This window comes from Dendrobates tinctorius, unplaced genomic scaffold (assembly GCF_039654945.1).
Source record: "Dendrobates tinctorius isolate UK_male_01 unplaced genomic scaffold, ASM3965494v1 ptg000211l, whole genome shotgun sequence".
NCBI lineage: Eukaryota > Metazoa > Chordata > Amphibia > Anura > Dendrobatidae > Dendrobates > Dendrobates tinctorius.
In genome coordinates this window covers 11,941,923-11,956,699 of record NW_027361878.1, presented here as the reverse complement: position 1 = coordinate 11,956,699, position 14,777 = coordinate 11,941,923, and the positions used below count along the sequence as shown (strand labels likewise).

At 44.6% G+C, this 14,777-nt stretch overlaps 1 protein-coding gene across 1 annotated transcript in view; it reads left to right on the top strand.

Moving 5' to 3' along the window:
• Positions 1–14,777, top strand: part of NAALADL1 (N-acetylated alpha-linked acidic dipeptidase like 1) — a 104,678-nt gene that overhangs the window by 74,128 nt on the left and 15,773 nt on the right. Inside the window, exons 13-16 of the mRNA XM_073554443.1 lie at positions 9,497–9,591; positions 10,736–10,826; positions 12,435–12,516; positions 14,228–14,401. Coding sequence (XP_073410544.1) covers positions 9,497–9,591; positions 10,736–10,826; positions 12,435–12,516; positions 14,228–14,401 — 442 coding nt within the window. The remainder of the gene's footprint in view (positions 1–9,496; positions 9,592–10,735; positions 10,827–12,434; positions 12,517–14,227; positions 14,402–14,777) is intronic.

Genomic DNA, 14,777 nt, shown 5'->3' with positions numbered 1-14,777 from the left:
AATAGAAAATACCCAAAAGTGACACCATTCTAAAAACTACACCCCTTAAGGTGCTCAAAACCACATTCAAGAAGTTTATTAACCCTTCAGGTGCTTCACAGGAATTTTTTGAATATTTAAAAAAATTAACATTTAACTTTTTTTCACAAAAAAAATACTTCAGGTTCAATTTTTTTTATTTTACCAAGGGTAACAGGAGAAGTTGGACTGCAAAAGTTATTGTGCAGTTTGTCCTGAGTACGCTGACACCTGATATGTGGGGGGGAACCACTGTTTCGGCGTATGGCATAGCTCAGAAGGGAAGGAGCGCCGTTTGACTTTTTCAATGCAAAATTGGCTAGAATTCTGATCAGACGCCATGTCACGTTTGGAGAGCCCCTGATGTACCTAAACAGTGGAAACCCCGCACAAGTGACCCCATTTTGGAAACTAGACCCCCCAAGGAACTTATCTAGATATGTGGTGAGAACTTTTAACCAACAAGGGCTTCACAGAAGTTTATAACGTACAGCGGTACAATTAAAAAATCATATTTTTTCCACAAAAATGATCTTTTCACCCCCAATTTTTATTTTCCCAAGGGTAACAGGACCCTAAAAGTTATTGTGCAATTTGTCCTGAGTATGCTGATACCCCATATGTGGGTATAAACCACTATTTGGGCACATGGCAGAGCTCAGAAGGGAAGCAGCGCCATTTGACTTTTTTGGCTGGAATTGAGATCGGACACCATGTTGCAATTGGAAAACCCCTGATGTACCAAAAATGTGGAAACCCCCCACAAATGACACCATTTTGGAAACTAGATCCCCCAAGGAACTTATCTAGATGTGTGGTGAGCACTTTGAACCCCCAAGTGCTTCACAGAAGTTTATAATGCCCGGGCGTGAAAATAAAAAAAACATTTTTTTCCACAAAAATGATATTTTTGCCCCCAATTTTTTATTTTCCTAAGGGCAACAGGAGAAATTGGACCACAAAAGTTGTTTTGCAATTTGTTCTGAGTAGGCTGATGCCACATATGTGGGGGTAAAACAGTGTTTGGGCGCATAGCAGAGCTTGGAAGGGAAGGAGCACCATTTGACTTTTTCAACTCAGAATTGGCTGGAATTGAGATCAGATGCCATGTTGCATTTGGAGAGCCCCTGATGTGCCCAAACAGTGGAAACCCCCAATTCTAACTCCAATCCTAACCCCAACACACCCCTAACCCTAATCTCAGCCCTAACTCTAGCCCTAACCCTAGCCCTATCCCTAATGGGAAAATGGAAATAAATACATTTTTTTAATTTTATTATTTTTCCCTAACTAAGGGGGTGATAACGGGAGGTTTGATTTACTATTTTTGGCGGTTTTTATGTTTGGCGGCTGTCGCACGCTAAAAGACGCTTTTTATTGTAAAAATAGTTTTTGCATTACCACATATTGAGAGCTATAATTTTTTCATATTTTGACCCACTGAGTCATGTGAGGTCTTATTTTTTGCGGGACGAGTAGACGTTTTTATTGGTACCATGTTAGAGCACGTCACATCTTTTGATCGCTTTTTATTCCGATTTTTGGGACGCAGAATGAACAAAAACCAGCGTTTCATGAATTTCTTTTGGGGGGTGCGTTTACACCGTTCCGCGTGCGATAAAATTGATAAAGCGGTTTTATTCTTCGGGTCAGTACGGTTACAGCGATACCTCATTTAGGTTTTTTTTATGTTTTGGCGCTTTTATGCAATGAAAACAATTTTATATAAAAAATAATTATTTTTGCATCGCTTTATTCTGCGAGCTATAACTTTTTTATTTTTTCACTGATGACACTGTATAGCGGCTCGTTTTTTGCGGGACAAGATGACATTTTCAGCGGTACCATGCATATTTATATGCGTATTTTTGATCGCGCGTTATTGAACTTTTTGTTCGGCGGTATGATAATAAATCATTATTTTTTGCTTCGTTTTTAATTTTTATTTTTTAAGGGGTTCGCTAAAGGGGTTAACTAATGGGACAGTTTTATAGGGCGGGTCGTTACGGACGCGGCGATACCAAATATGTGCACTTTTATTGTTTTTTTTTTTATTTCCAAAAAATGAATTTATTAGGAAATATTTTTTTTTTGTTTTAATTGATTTAGCGATTTTTTAAAAAATTATTTTTACACTTTTTTTTTTTAACTTTATTACATTGTCCCAGGTGGGACATCACTGTCCTGTGACAGATCGCTGATCTGCCACATCACAGATCACTGTGACAGATCAGCGATCTGTCACAGGCACTGCACAAGGCTTCCTCCTTGCCTGCGCTTTGCAGACATGAGGAAGCCAGCTCCCTGCAGGCCCCCGAAGGTCCCCGTCGCCATCTTGGATTCGGGGACCTGCAGGGATGGAGCCCCCCGCAGCAGCGCTGCACATTGCGCTGCTGTGGGGGGCTCAGGGAAGCACAGAGGGAGCCCCCTCCCTGCCGATGCTTCCCGTTAACCCCCGGTACACCGCGATCGTGTTTGATCGCGGTGTGCAAGGGGTTAACGTGTCCCCTGACACATTGTGCCGGGTGTCAGCTGTGATAATCAGCGGACACCCAGCAGCGATCAGCGGCGCTCACCACGTGGGCACCGCTGATCGCTGTGACGTACTATCCCGTCCCTGGGAATTAAGTCCCAGGGCACATGGACGGGATAGTACGTCACATGACAGAAAGGGGTTAAAGCTTTTCCTTTACATTACAATACTGACAAGCTCTCTAAGAGTGGTGCCAAATAGATTCTGCATATGTACCATGATGAATTTTTGTTTTGTAAAGGTGGGTTCTTAAGTATATTTGCTATGTGTATACCAATAGTTTTTTCGGCCTTGCCAACTATGTTACTATTGTCTTCCTGGAGCGTAACAGTATTGTATCTTACAGTGATTAGGTTCTTTAGAAGGACGTAGATCTGGGAATTTATTCTGACCGAATATAGGGTGAACTGGATGGACAAATGTCTTTTTTTGGCCTTGCTAACTATGTTACTATGTTCAGTGCCAAAGGAAATGAAGTCCATTTATTATGAGGAACAAACTACAATACACTACACAGGCTAATTGGAAGACTTGCGATTCACAGAACCGCCTAACCCCAGATCTCGCAGGAGGACGTGACACACTCCTAACATAGAGCTGTAGAGGGAACTTATGCGGTGACTCTCCCCAATGGGTGCACCATCTTCGTTAAGGGAGCCGCTATATAGTGACAGACTTTATTTGACATCCCAAGCTTATTGTTTGTTTCAATGTTGACTTGCTTTATTATTATAACTAATTATCAGAGTTACTTTAAATTACTGTAGAATTACTATTGCAATTCAATAGGAATATATCGACCACTGACTGCTCCTGCCTTGCGTTATCCGTGCGTTGCATCCAGACACCTGCATTACACACGTTCGCGCATCACTATTGGACTTCCAAAATTGAAGACTAGAGATGAGTGAATTAATTCACAGGCCCCTATGTAGTACTCGCAGGTACGCCGGATGCAGTGACGAGGCGGGAGACGGGATGTACTTTAAAGTATAACTTTTATATATAAGGATGCCTTTAGGGCTATCCTGAGCAACCAAACAAGCTAACAATAATTGCCCACGCAGGGGATCAACACAAGAATACACTGTAATGTGAACACGACTAACCCGGCAAAGGCCGGTCACTATAGGGCCGCGATATGGCCGACTACGGGTCCTTAGTCACAAAGTTGTCGAGATGATTCGTGACGCCACCTGTGGTTTCTGGTCAGTTTGACCAGCGCTGCAGGGTTGCTTCTCTGGGACAGATGGTGTGGTTGGTGCAGCAATGATGATGAAGCTCCCCACAGGTGGAGCTGTAGTCCCAGGGCAGTGTAGATGAGGTTGGCAAGTGGGGAGATGGTGTAAAGAAGCAGATGTAGCAGAGCCGGGTGTAAGGCGCAAGAATAAGTGGAGGACACAAGGGCATGTAGTTCCAAGGCTTTACTCACAGTCTGTTGCGCATACAGGTGCCCACTTCGGTGCCGTGTCCTCCAGGTCAGGGGCTCAGCCAACTCCCCCAGGCAAGGCAAAGTACACCTTTCCAGCACTCCTCCAACATGTGCCTTCTCTGAACGTCTCCACACTAGCGCCTAATCTGAAGTACTTGTAGTTGCGTATTAAACTCAAGTTCCTCCTTCTTGATGTTACTTAGAACTCTACTTGTACGGCAGACAGCTGTAGCCTGGTTCGGGGACTCCTTGCTATCAAGTCCTGGCTCACTCACGTTGCTGTAGTGCCCCCAAGTCTTAGGTGGGAATAAAGTGGTGACAACTTCTATTCCTCCGTTGTCTGCTGCAGGAACATCAGTATCCATACAACCTCGGGGACCGGACCCTGGCCATGCGCTTAGAACTTGAGGAAGGGCTCTGCTCTGACCCTAGTCCTTAGTTCTCTTCTTCTCCTTACGTTCCGTACTAAACTATCTTCCTTCTGAAGAATCAGGCTTTCTATGGCTCTTCCCTGTGCCAGCAGCTCCAGGTCACAGGAGTCTGCTGCAGCACTTCCTTCACTCTATCCCTCTCAGGGGATCTTCTCTCACAGTCTGACCCTTTTCCTAACATTCTCCCGCTCTCTTGTGCAGTCTAAGTTCCACTCACCTCCCAGCACTCTTCGTGTTCCAAGCAGGGAGCCACCAAAGGTGCTTTGCTACACTACTATGTTGTGTGGGATGCAGGTGTTGGAGTGTGGTCAGGTGCCTCCATCTTACCTGGATAGTGGGGTACCACACCCCAGGAGGAGGTGCAGTACCTTTGTGGCGACTGAACCCTCAGGGGCGCCACATACCCCCCCGTTAAGCACAGCACGTCCGCGGGCTGCAAGTGAAACAAAGGTTGTTATGTAAGGAACATACAAAATTTTTTAAAATGTATTTTAACAGGTGAACAATTTTTAAACTAAACTTTCCAATATGGGAGGCACTGATTCTTAAACGTTGCAGAACAAGTTAACAGACTTCCTATAATTTAACATTTTACCTAATTCAAAGTGCTATTGGCAGTAACCTGTTGTGAGTTCATTTTCCCCTTCGTCACTGAGGTCTGGTGAACTCCCTATTCTGGTAAAGGAAGGTAATGAGCCTGATTATCAGGCACCTGAGCCTAATGAGGATGACTGGCTGAGTGGAGTCACAGACTGGATATAAGGCTGCCAACGCCCTTCTGCCCTGCGGGTGATTTCTCTGTGGACTTCTAGGACACCAGTCTGATTCCTGCTCCTCTAAAGCGAAGTTTTCTGCTTTGCCTGTTAGCAGTGGTGTTTTTTTTTTTCCTTGCTTTTCTGGATTCTGCCATTCCCTGCTGGGGTGAGCTGAATCTCCTTTTGCCGGTTGCTCTGTCTTCAGAATATTCCTGAGTACTGACATAGCTTTTTTGAAGCCTAGCGTCTTCAGGGCCTTTTTCTCTGTCAGTCTGTTGGCTCTTATTTTCATAGGGTTTTTCACGGATTGCAGACAGCAGCCTTCCTGTCCTTTCCTATCTAGTTAGCTTGGGCCCCGTCTTTGCTCAGTCTATCTTTCTGTCTGTGTTTGTGTTTTCATCTTGCTTCACCGTCATTATATGTTGGGGGCTGCCTATTGCTTTGGGGTCTGCTCTGGGGCAGTTTAGATTTCCCCTTTCTTTCTTTAGGCCTATTTAATTCTCCGGCTGTGATCGAGGGGTCTAGGGCATCGTAGGAACCCCCCACGGCTACTGTTAGTTGTTGTGGATAGGATCAGGGGTCTGCAGTCCGATAGCTGCCAACCTCTCTGGTTTTCTGGACTTAGCTAGCATTTCTGTTTTTGCCTCCTACGGTGACTCAATCATAACAGTAACCGTTGCTAAGATGTTCACTACCAGTTCAGGGCCTACTATCCTTGCTGCAACATATTTTCCTTTATCATTCACATTTTCACATTCTGCTGTTTCTTCTAGACCCATAGGTGATAACCGCTGACTCCTGGTTCGTCACCTGAATTCAAAATTTTTATTCAAAGCTTCACATTTTTATTAAAGATTACTTCTAAACTACTTTCTGCAAAACATCCATTTCTAGTACTGCAGCTAAACATTGTTACCAACATTTTCAAAAGGCACATTATAAAATACTTCACAGTAAGACAGCAATAATTCTTGCAAGGGCTGGACACCGCTCCCAGCCGGGATTTCTTGCAGTGTCCTTGGGGTTGGAGCAGAACTCCAGGTCTGAGGTAGTCCTTGTTGAAGACTGTTCATGTAAAACCAAGAAAGAGCACCTTAAGAGGCGCAAAGTATTTACAAGCAAAGTTTGTGAATCATTTCAAGTTCATGATCACTGTAGTTCTGTATAAAAAGGGGAAAACTGATGCCAAAAACTAGGCAAAAACTGGCAACAAGATAAACAATGGGGCACAACGGTGACAATACCCTCCTGGGTAACAGTTCAGTTACTGGTAAATGTTCTAGTGATGGTCTCCTCCTGGGTTGGTAGAAGCAGATTTCTTTTGCTTCCAGGGAAGACTTTCAGGATGTCCATGTCCTGCTGGCTTAATATAATGTCCATAGTCCTCCTGTTGGACTTTGGGGATGGCTGCCTGTGGTGGTATCTCAGCAGCTATTGATGGTGCGGTAGGTGTTCTGGTTTTTGGTCGCTTGCATGGTAAAACTTGGTTGCTGCCACTTGATGGCTGTGCAAGCACAGGACCATTTCTGTCCATAGGCACCTTGCCTAGCACCAGGATCATGGATTTCACACCCGGTGTCTGTGTGGCTGGTGTGCACTGTGTTGGTGGGGGCGCAGCTGGTGTCACTGCTGCTATGGACATGGAGGCTGCGGTGACTGTCGGGACAGGCGGGGACCCGATGGGGCCTGACAGGGCTTCCCAGGACTTAGGGGCGACGGCAGTACCTTTTTCCTCATGGCCATTCAGGTCCTCCGCAGGCGTCGGCAGCTGGTCGGGTGGAGCATCCTCCGGTGTTGGAGAGGTCAGGTTAGCGGTAGCAGCAGGTGCCAGTGACGGATCTGCGCAGCCGCATCAGGTCTGGGCAGGAGCACAGCCTCCACAACGATGTCGGTCCCTGGACCTGAGGATAACACCTCCTGGCAGGTGGCGGCATCTGGCAGTGGTGCTAGGGTGGATGGCGTCAGCAAAGGCTGGCGGCGATGTTACGGGTGCCGCGGGGGTAGCAGATGCTGCCGGCGATGAGGCTGGTGCAGCGGTGACGGGTATCTCCTCAGCAGGCCCCTCCTGGGTGCACTGCCTCCGCTGCTTCAGCAAGGCCTGCCTCAGCTGCAGGTTGTCATTCAGCTGGGCAATTTCTTCCTCCAGCTGCTGGCGGTCCATCGTGGAAGTAGAGTTGGAGCCTTCGCCTAGTGCGCCGGGGAAGACAAGCTCAGCTTCCGCGCGCTCCTCAGGCCTCCGTCCTTCTTACATCATGGCGTCCTGGCATTCTCCTTCCTGGGCTCCTTTCCCACCACAGGGGTTTGCTCCTCCTTCCTGGGGCGGCGTCTTCTTCCTCTGCCTCCATACCAAGCCAGTATACGAACCCCTCTGGGGGTGGGCCATGTTGCTGTTGCATAGAGGTTCAGGCAGGGGAGGCCCAGGACAGTTTGCGCTCTTTTCTTAGGGCCACCCACGTTGTCACGCCCTTCTTCACCGCGCCGGCGGTCATTTTGGGAGTCCATTTTACAGTCTATCATTTTGGTTATTTTGCACATTTTCAGCAATTTTAAGTCCAATAAATCTTCGGCACACAGGACCCAGTGGTACCGGGCTTTGTCATCCTGTTCGTGACGCCAAAATTGACTCGCCCCCAGAGGCCGTGGGGTACTTGGTGCCGGGCCCGTTGATTACAATGGGAAATGTCACAGTGGCGGTGACCCGGTCCGTGGCCTCAGGCGGTCAATGTAAAAGGGGTAGATTGATGGGGATAAAGTTGTTGAGATGATTCGTGACGCCACCTGTGGTTTCTGGTCAGTTTGACCAGCGCTGTAGGGTTGCTTCTCTGGGACAGATGGTGTGGTTGGTGCAGCAATGATGTTGAAGCTCCCCACAGGTGGAGCTGTAGTCCCAGGGCGGTGTAGATGAGGTTGGCAAGTGGGGAGATGGTGTAAAGAAGCAGATGTAGCAGAGCCGGGTGTAAGGCGCAAGAATAAGTGGAGGACACAAGGGCATGTAGTTCCAAAGCTTTACTCACAGTCTGTTGCGCATACAGGTGCCCACTTCGGTGCCGTGACCTCCAGGTCAGGGGCTCAGCCAACTCCCCAGACAAGGCAACGTACACCTTTCCAGCACTCCTCCAACATGTGCCTTCTCTGAACGTCTCCACACTAGCGCCTAATCTGAAGTACTTGTAGTTGCGTATTAAACTCAAGTTCCTCCTTCTTGATGTTACTTAGAACTCTACTTGTCAGGCAGACAGCTGTAGCCTGCTTCGGGGACTCCTTGCTATAAAGTCCTGGCTCACTCACGTTGCTGTAGTGCCCCCAAGTCTTAGGTGGGAAAAAAGTGGTGACAACTTCTATTCCTCCGGTGTCTGCTGCAGGAACATCAGAATCCATACAACCTCGGAGACGGGACCCCGGCCATGCGCTTAGAACTTGAGGAAGGGCTCTGCTCTGACCCCAATCCTTAGTTCTCTTCTTCTCCTTACGTTCCGTACTAAACTATCTTCCTTCTCAAGAATCAGGCTTTCTATGGCTCTTCCCTGTGCCAGCAGCTCCAGATCACAGGAGTCTGCTGCAGCACTTCCTTCACTCCATCCTCAGGAGGAGGTGCAGTACCTCTGTGGCGACTGAACCCTCAGGGGCGCCACATGACCACTGGATGGGAGCCCTGCAAACTTACTCCTGATTGCCAGCATCCGCGACTCCACTTTTGATTAGCCGGCCTGGAATAACCGCACTCCAGGCCAGCTAATCAAGAGAGGAGGTGCTGATATAGTCTGGTAGGAGGCAACTCACAGGACTCCCAGCAGTCACAAAATACTGACATGGGCACCTTTACTAGGGTCCTCTGAATCGATTTACTTATCTTTGTTCAGGACCCTTGCTGATCAGCAAAATAAAGGGGCTTGGCTGCATGTCAGCTTGCACTGCTGACCCTTCATAGTTTGCACAGATACATCATTCTTTATACCAGCAGCTATGTCTGATACGGTATCTAAGCCTTATTCAAGATGGAGTGCTGCATCCACTTCCCGCCGATTAAACCGACCTAGGAAATCGGACACCAATGATTAATCATTGATGGCTCTTTCCAAAGGCAGAACTTCAATTTTTACTCCGTGAAGTTTATCTAATATTCTCTGAAATCTCAGCAAGAAGGTTTAGGACTTGACTCAAAAAGAACCAATAATTGGTTTCACTAAATACCTCAGGTAACATAAGATTATAAAATTAGAGACGGTCATATATGTGCAATCCAAACCCTTGACCAGAAGAAATGGTAACCACGACTGGTCCATTTTTAGATCTGCGTATTAACCATTGCCTCCTATAATCCTCATAGGTGGCAACACCTGTCAGTGCTTCCCTGAGTGTCTATGACAACTGGATCCGTCACTTTAATCGAACCAGCTCACTGCATGGGAAACTAATTCCTCGGTAAGTCACGCTTTTATAGTTTCAGTCACACTTGCATTTTTTTTTTTTAATCAGGTTTTCCGTGGTTATTTGATGCAATTCTTATACAATAAAAGGATGCACCACCCCATAAAATATATATAAAAACATTTTCTTAATTAATGTATAAACGCAATACAAACAATAATAAAATAGAAGCATAAACAGATTAAAAAAATGGAATGTACACACATTGATATTAGCAAGATGTCACCCCCTGGGGAAGCAGTGGCGAAACACGTGTTGGTGTGGGTAAGCACCATTCTGCTGTCAGGTGTCTTTTTATGATTTATCTCCTGTACGGTTACTTTTAGGCTCACCACCTTACTTATCTGCTGAGGTCTCCCTTGTTGGCCGCTTTCACACAAGTGTATTATATTTCACGCTCTGTGTACAGACCGCAATGCACAGACCAGCCATGGGTCTCCTGATGCAATATAACAGTACATATATGCCTATGATGCTGATAGTTTGGGTCAGGAGACCCTTGGCACTGTATAAACGTAACAATAAAAATGCTCGCCACTCGGTAATAGAAAGGGTTCAATAGCTAGTACAGTATAACTTACCTGGACCACCGTGCAGTGCTTCGTCAGGGGGCAACACCCCTGGAGATTTTCTCATATCAGCGTGTGCACTTTCTTTTTCTTTTTTTTTTTTTACCTGTTTTGTATATATTTTATCATCATCTGCATTGCATTTCTACATTAGTAAAGCAAACTATTTTTTTTTTTATACTATACAGTGATGGACGCTCTTCATTGTAAAGGAATCGTTCCTAATTTTGGGAGAGGCATACTTAATAATTAGTAACGAGGCTGTAATGTAGGTTTGTGGCTATAAAATGGCCAACAGACTCTATAGCTTGCTATAATATTCTATCCAGTAAAAAAAACAAAAAAACAAACAAACTACGGCAGTTTGTCGGCTGTAATAGAATACACTATACTAAATTTCAATAAAAAATATTGGACACTGGGCTTAATGAGATTTATTATTTATTTACTATGAGGAATATTGGATCCATCAGGCTTGTCAATATCCGTTTTGAAATTGATTTATCATGACTGCACTGACAGCGAAAATCATATTACTTTTCATCTAATACCTTCATTTTTCCATACAGGTTGGGCACACTCGGTGCCGGCAGTGACTATGCTCCATTCCTTCATTATTTGGGCATCACAAGCATGGACCTCGCATACACCTACGACACGGTAACTGAGATTAACCCATGAAAAAGATCTATCAAGCTGCTTAAATAAACACGGAGTAAAAAAAAAAGTATAAATTAACCCTTTGAAAGGAATGTGAAAAATATTGAATTACTTTTCTTGCTGTCGTCTAGACCTACAGTCTGCATTAGCCCTAGTCACATGTCAGGTTTTTTTTTTTCTTGCAAGTATAAAAACTGGGCTGATTTTTATCAGTGTTTGTTCAGTGCCAGTTTTTACCATCAGTGATTTTCTCTTACGGCAATTTTTTTTGCGATGTGAGGATTCACAAGGCAGTGACTGCAGACTTGTAGCTTAAGACCGGACAACCCCTTTAATCACGGACCGTTTACTGACCGCGGGCTGGTGCTACCCATGTGCTGTCTGCGATTTTCAATGACCCAGAAACTTGATGGGTAATTTTGGTATTTGACTCCGATCATAAAACAAACATGTCTACATGGTTTTGTCGCAGGCGCACAGTGCGTAAAACAACATGGACAATCTGAACAGGTTCAATCGAAAAGCTGCAGTGCTTGCAGAAAATTTGCCCTGGAGTAGAAAACCCCTTTAGGCTATGTGCCCACGTAGCATTTTAAAACGCACAATGAAAACCGGACTCCTTCCCAGAAATCGCGCGTTTTTTCCCGCACAGTTTTCCCACGATTTTACCGTGATTATGTTTGCGATTTTGCCGCGATTTTCTCAAGCACTTTCCAAGCGATTTGAAGCATCGCTTGGAAAGTGATTGACAGGTTGGTCACACTCGTCAAACATAGTGTTTGACAAGTGTGACCAGGTTTTTACTATTGAGGCCGCCTATGCGGCATCAATAGTAAAAGATAAAATGTTAAAAATGATAAAAAAATAAAAAATCGGGGTATATTTACCTTCCGACGTCCCGCGCTGCCATCCCGGCCTCAGCGTTCCCAGCGATGCCTTGCGAGACCTGTGATGACGTTGGTCTCGCGTTACTATAGCGATCTCGCAAGACCACGTCATCACAGGACCTTGCCGCAAGGCATTACTGGGAACGCTGAGGCCCGAGATGGTAGCACCGGACGTCGGAAGGTAAATATACCCCGATTTTTTATTCTTTTTTTTACAGGGGTAGGGTGCCCAGGGCCTGGAGGACAGTCTCCTCTCCTCCACACCGTGGGTACCAACCGCACATGAGACACAACTTCCCACATGGTGGGCATAGCCACATGCGGGAAGTAAGCGATTCTCATGCATTCCTATGGGTGCGGAATCGCGGCAATTCTTTGCGATTCCGCACAAAAGAATAAGCATGCTGCGATTTTTTCCGCGATGCGCTTCCGCCGCGGAAAAAAGCGCAGCATTAGCACAGCATGTGCGGAATGCCATAGGAATGCATGGGGGGCATCATGTACAAGATTTTTAAACGTTTTCGCAGCGTTTTCGTGCCGAAAATCGCGGCAAAAACGCTTAAAAATCGCATCGTGGGCACACAGCCTTAATCTGTGCTTTTTTTTGTATATTAATCTACTAAGTACAATTTCAACAATGCTAAAATTCTTCTTAGCACAGTCCCTAGTAATTATGTTCTCCTTATGTGATGTAGCTATATCTCTCTTCTTCACTCCACAGAGCAAGACCTCCGCCCGGATCTATCCTGCCTATCACACTGCGTTTGACACATTTGACTATACAGATAAATATATTGATCCAGGTAGCACATCGTCTACATACCACAGCACAGGGCACCATCGCTACGATATAAGAACTCATTCACATGGGCATTTCAGCTTTGTGTTGCTCATAAATTGATTCCAAGTGACTGTGACTACAACTCGTGTCTGCTAGGTCTCGGCACGTTACATATTTGTCTACACTGGAATTATACTATATGAATAAAAGTCCCATAGGTGAATTCTGTTAGATCAGTCTCACCAGATATCAAAACATAAGCTGCATACATTTAAAATCTTTATTGACTTGATGGGGCTGGTGAATTTACTATGAAAATCCATGTCAGAAAGGCTGTATAATCTTTTTTTTTTTTCTTTTTATAATTCTTTTACTTCTTGGTGTTAAAATTATCATTTTATGAGTCCATTGAGCCACTTACAAAAATTCTGGCATGGTTTTTCAGAGTAAGTACACCAGCCTGATCAAGTTTAAGAGATGTATGTAATAATCTACATTTAGCATTGTAAAATCTAGCGACAGATCCAAATTAAATTAAGTTATTAATTTGATGTATTTAAAAAGGGAAAAGCTTGGGAGTAGCTATTGCAGTTACACAGTATAAGGCTATTTTCACATGTTGCATTTTTTTCAGCAGGATTTTTTAAATATTTTTTTTCACCCCGCAAATTAAAAGGTGCTTTTTACAGTAGCAGCGAAAGCTATGAGATTTCATGCACACCTGACCGAATTGGAAAACTGTAGTACGTCAATTCTTTCAGCGTTTTTTTCACCATAAAAAGCAACAAGAAAGTACAAAAAGGCTGGAAAAAAAACGCAACCATGTGTTTATGGTTAATAAAATTAACTTTATTAAATATGTACTGTAGACAAATGACACATACTATATAATCCGAACCAAAAAAAAAATTGCTGCAAAAACTCATGAAAAAAAAGCAAAATCGTAGCAAAACCTGCTTTTTTATGCAGCTTCGTTTGCAGGCAGAAAAAAAAAAGAGCAAAAAAGCAACATGTGAACACAGCCTAATATAGGCTCAGTCTGGTGGCAATTTCTTAAACCGAATAAAAAGCGTACCGTGCTGGAGATACAGCGAATAAGAATTTTCTGCTTCGGTTTGCATTTTTTTTGGTGTAAGGGATCGGTTTGCCACATTAATCTGTTTCTGTTCCTAGAATGGAACCAGAACGCAGTGTGAACTGGGCCTTATGGCGCCACCTGCTGTTTTTTAAAGTCCCTTTTAGAACATCAGCCCAATGTGTTGGTGAGAAGCGGCTTCCGCTACTTATTAACTGGCCTACACAATCTTTGCCACCCATGTAAAAGAGTTGGCTTACTGAGTACGGTATGTGTAAATGGCAGAACTGGGCAAATAAGGTCGTCCTTGCCTGATCTAACCAAAAGAACAGTAGGGGGCGCCATAATGTATATAACAGCAATATCCTAGGGTCTAGGACCTAGGCACAGGAGCATTCTTCCAAAGTAATGTAACAGAGAAGTGTCATATTTATTTATGGCAAAGTTGTTTTATAATCAAAGGGGAGGAAAATGAAGGAATAAAAGGATTTATAAAAAAGAAAAAAAAAAAAATCATCGATGTGTTCTCTTCTGGGAGAAATTCTAATCAGATAGATAAACTGTTTTTTTCCTTTCCATCCTTGCACTGTGTAGATCATTATCTCCACCGTGTCTTTGTGCTTAAAGTCAGACTCATAGCTTCTAAATTTGATTGTAGGATTTACCAGCCATCAGACTGTGGCCCGCACAGCGGGTAATGTGCTGCTACGACTTGCAGACAGTCTCATCCTTCCACTCGGACCAGTGGATTATGCAGAAACGCTGGAAGACTACTACAAGACTGCTGAAACTGAGTTTTCTGCCAGGCTTTCGGCCAACGGAATCCAATTGGGTAATAGGCCTTAAAGGGGTTGTCAAGGGTTCGGTCTATGTGACTGCAAACTTGTGAATCCTCACAGCACGCACAGCGCAAGCTGGCAGACTTCACAGGCAGTAATGTGACCCCAAAGATGCGATTTGAAAACTTCCGGCCACATTCAGACTAGACGTGTCACGTCTAGTTGGCATGTGACTGCATGTATGCAAATCGCATACATGCAGTCACGTGCCTACCAGCTCCAAACAAATCCTGACAGTGTGCATACTGCATGCTATGAGGATTCACAAGTCTTCACTCACATTAATGACTGCAGACTTGAACCAATTTATGTCCAGTTTTGAAAAAGTTAATGTAACTGATTCTTATAATCATGGAGAAGTTCTATGGC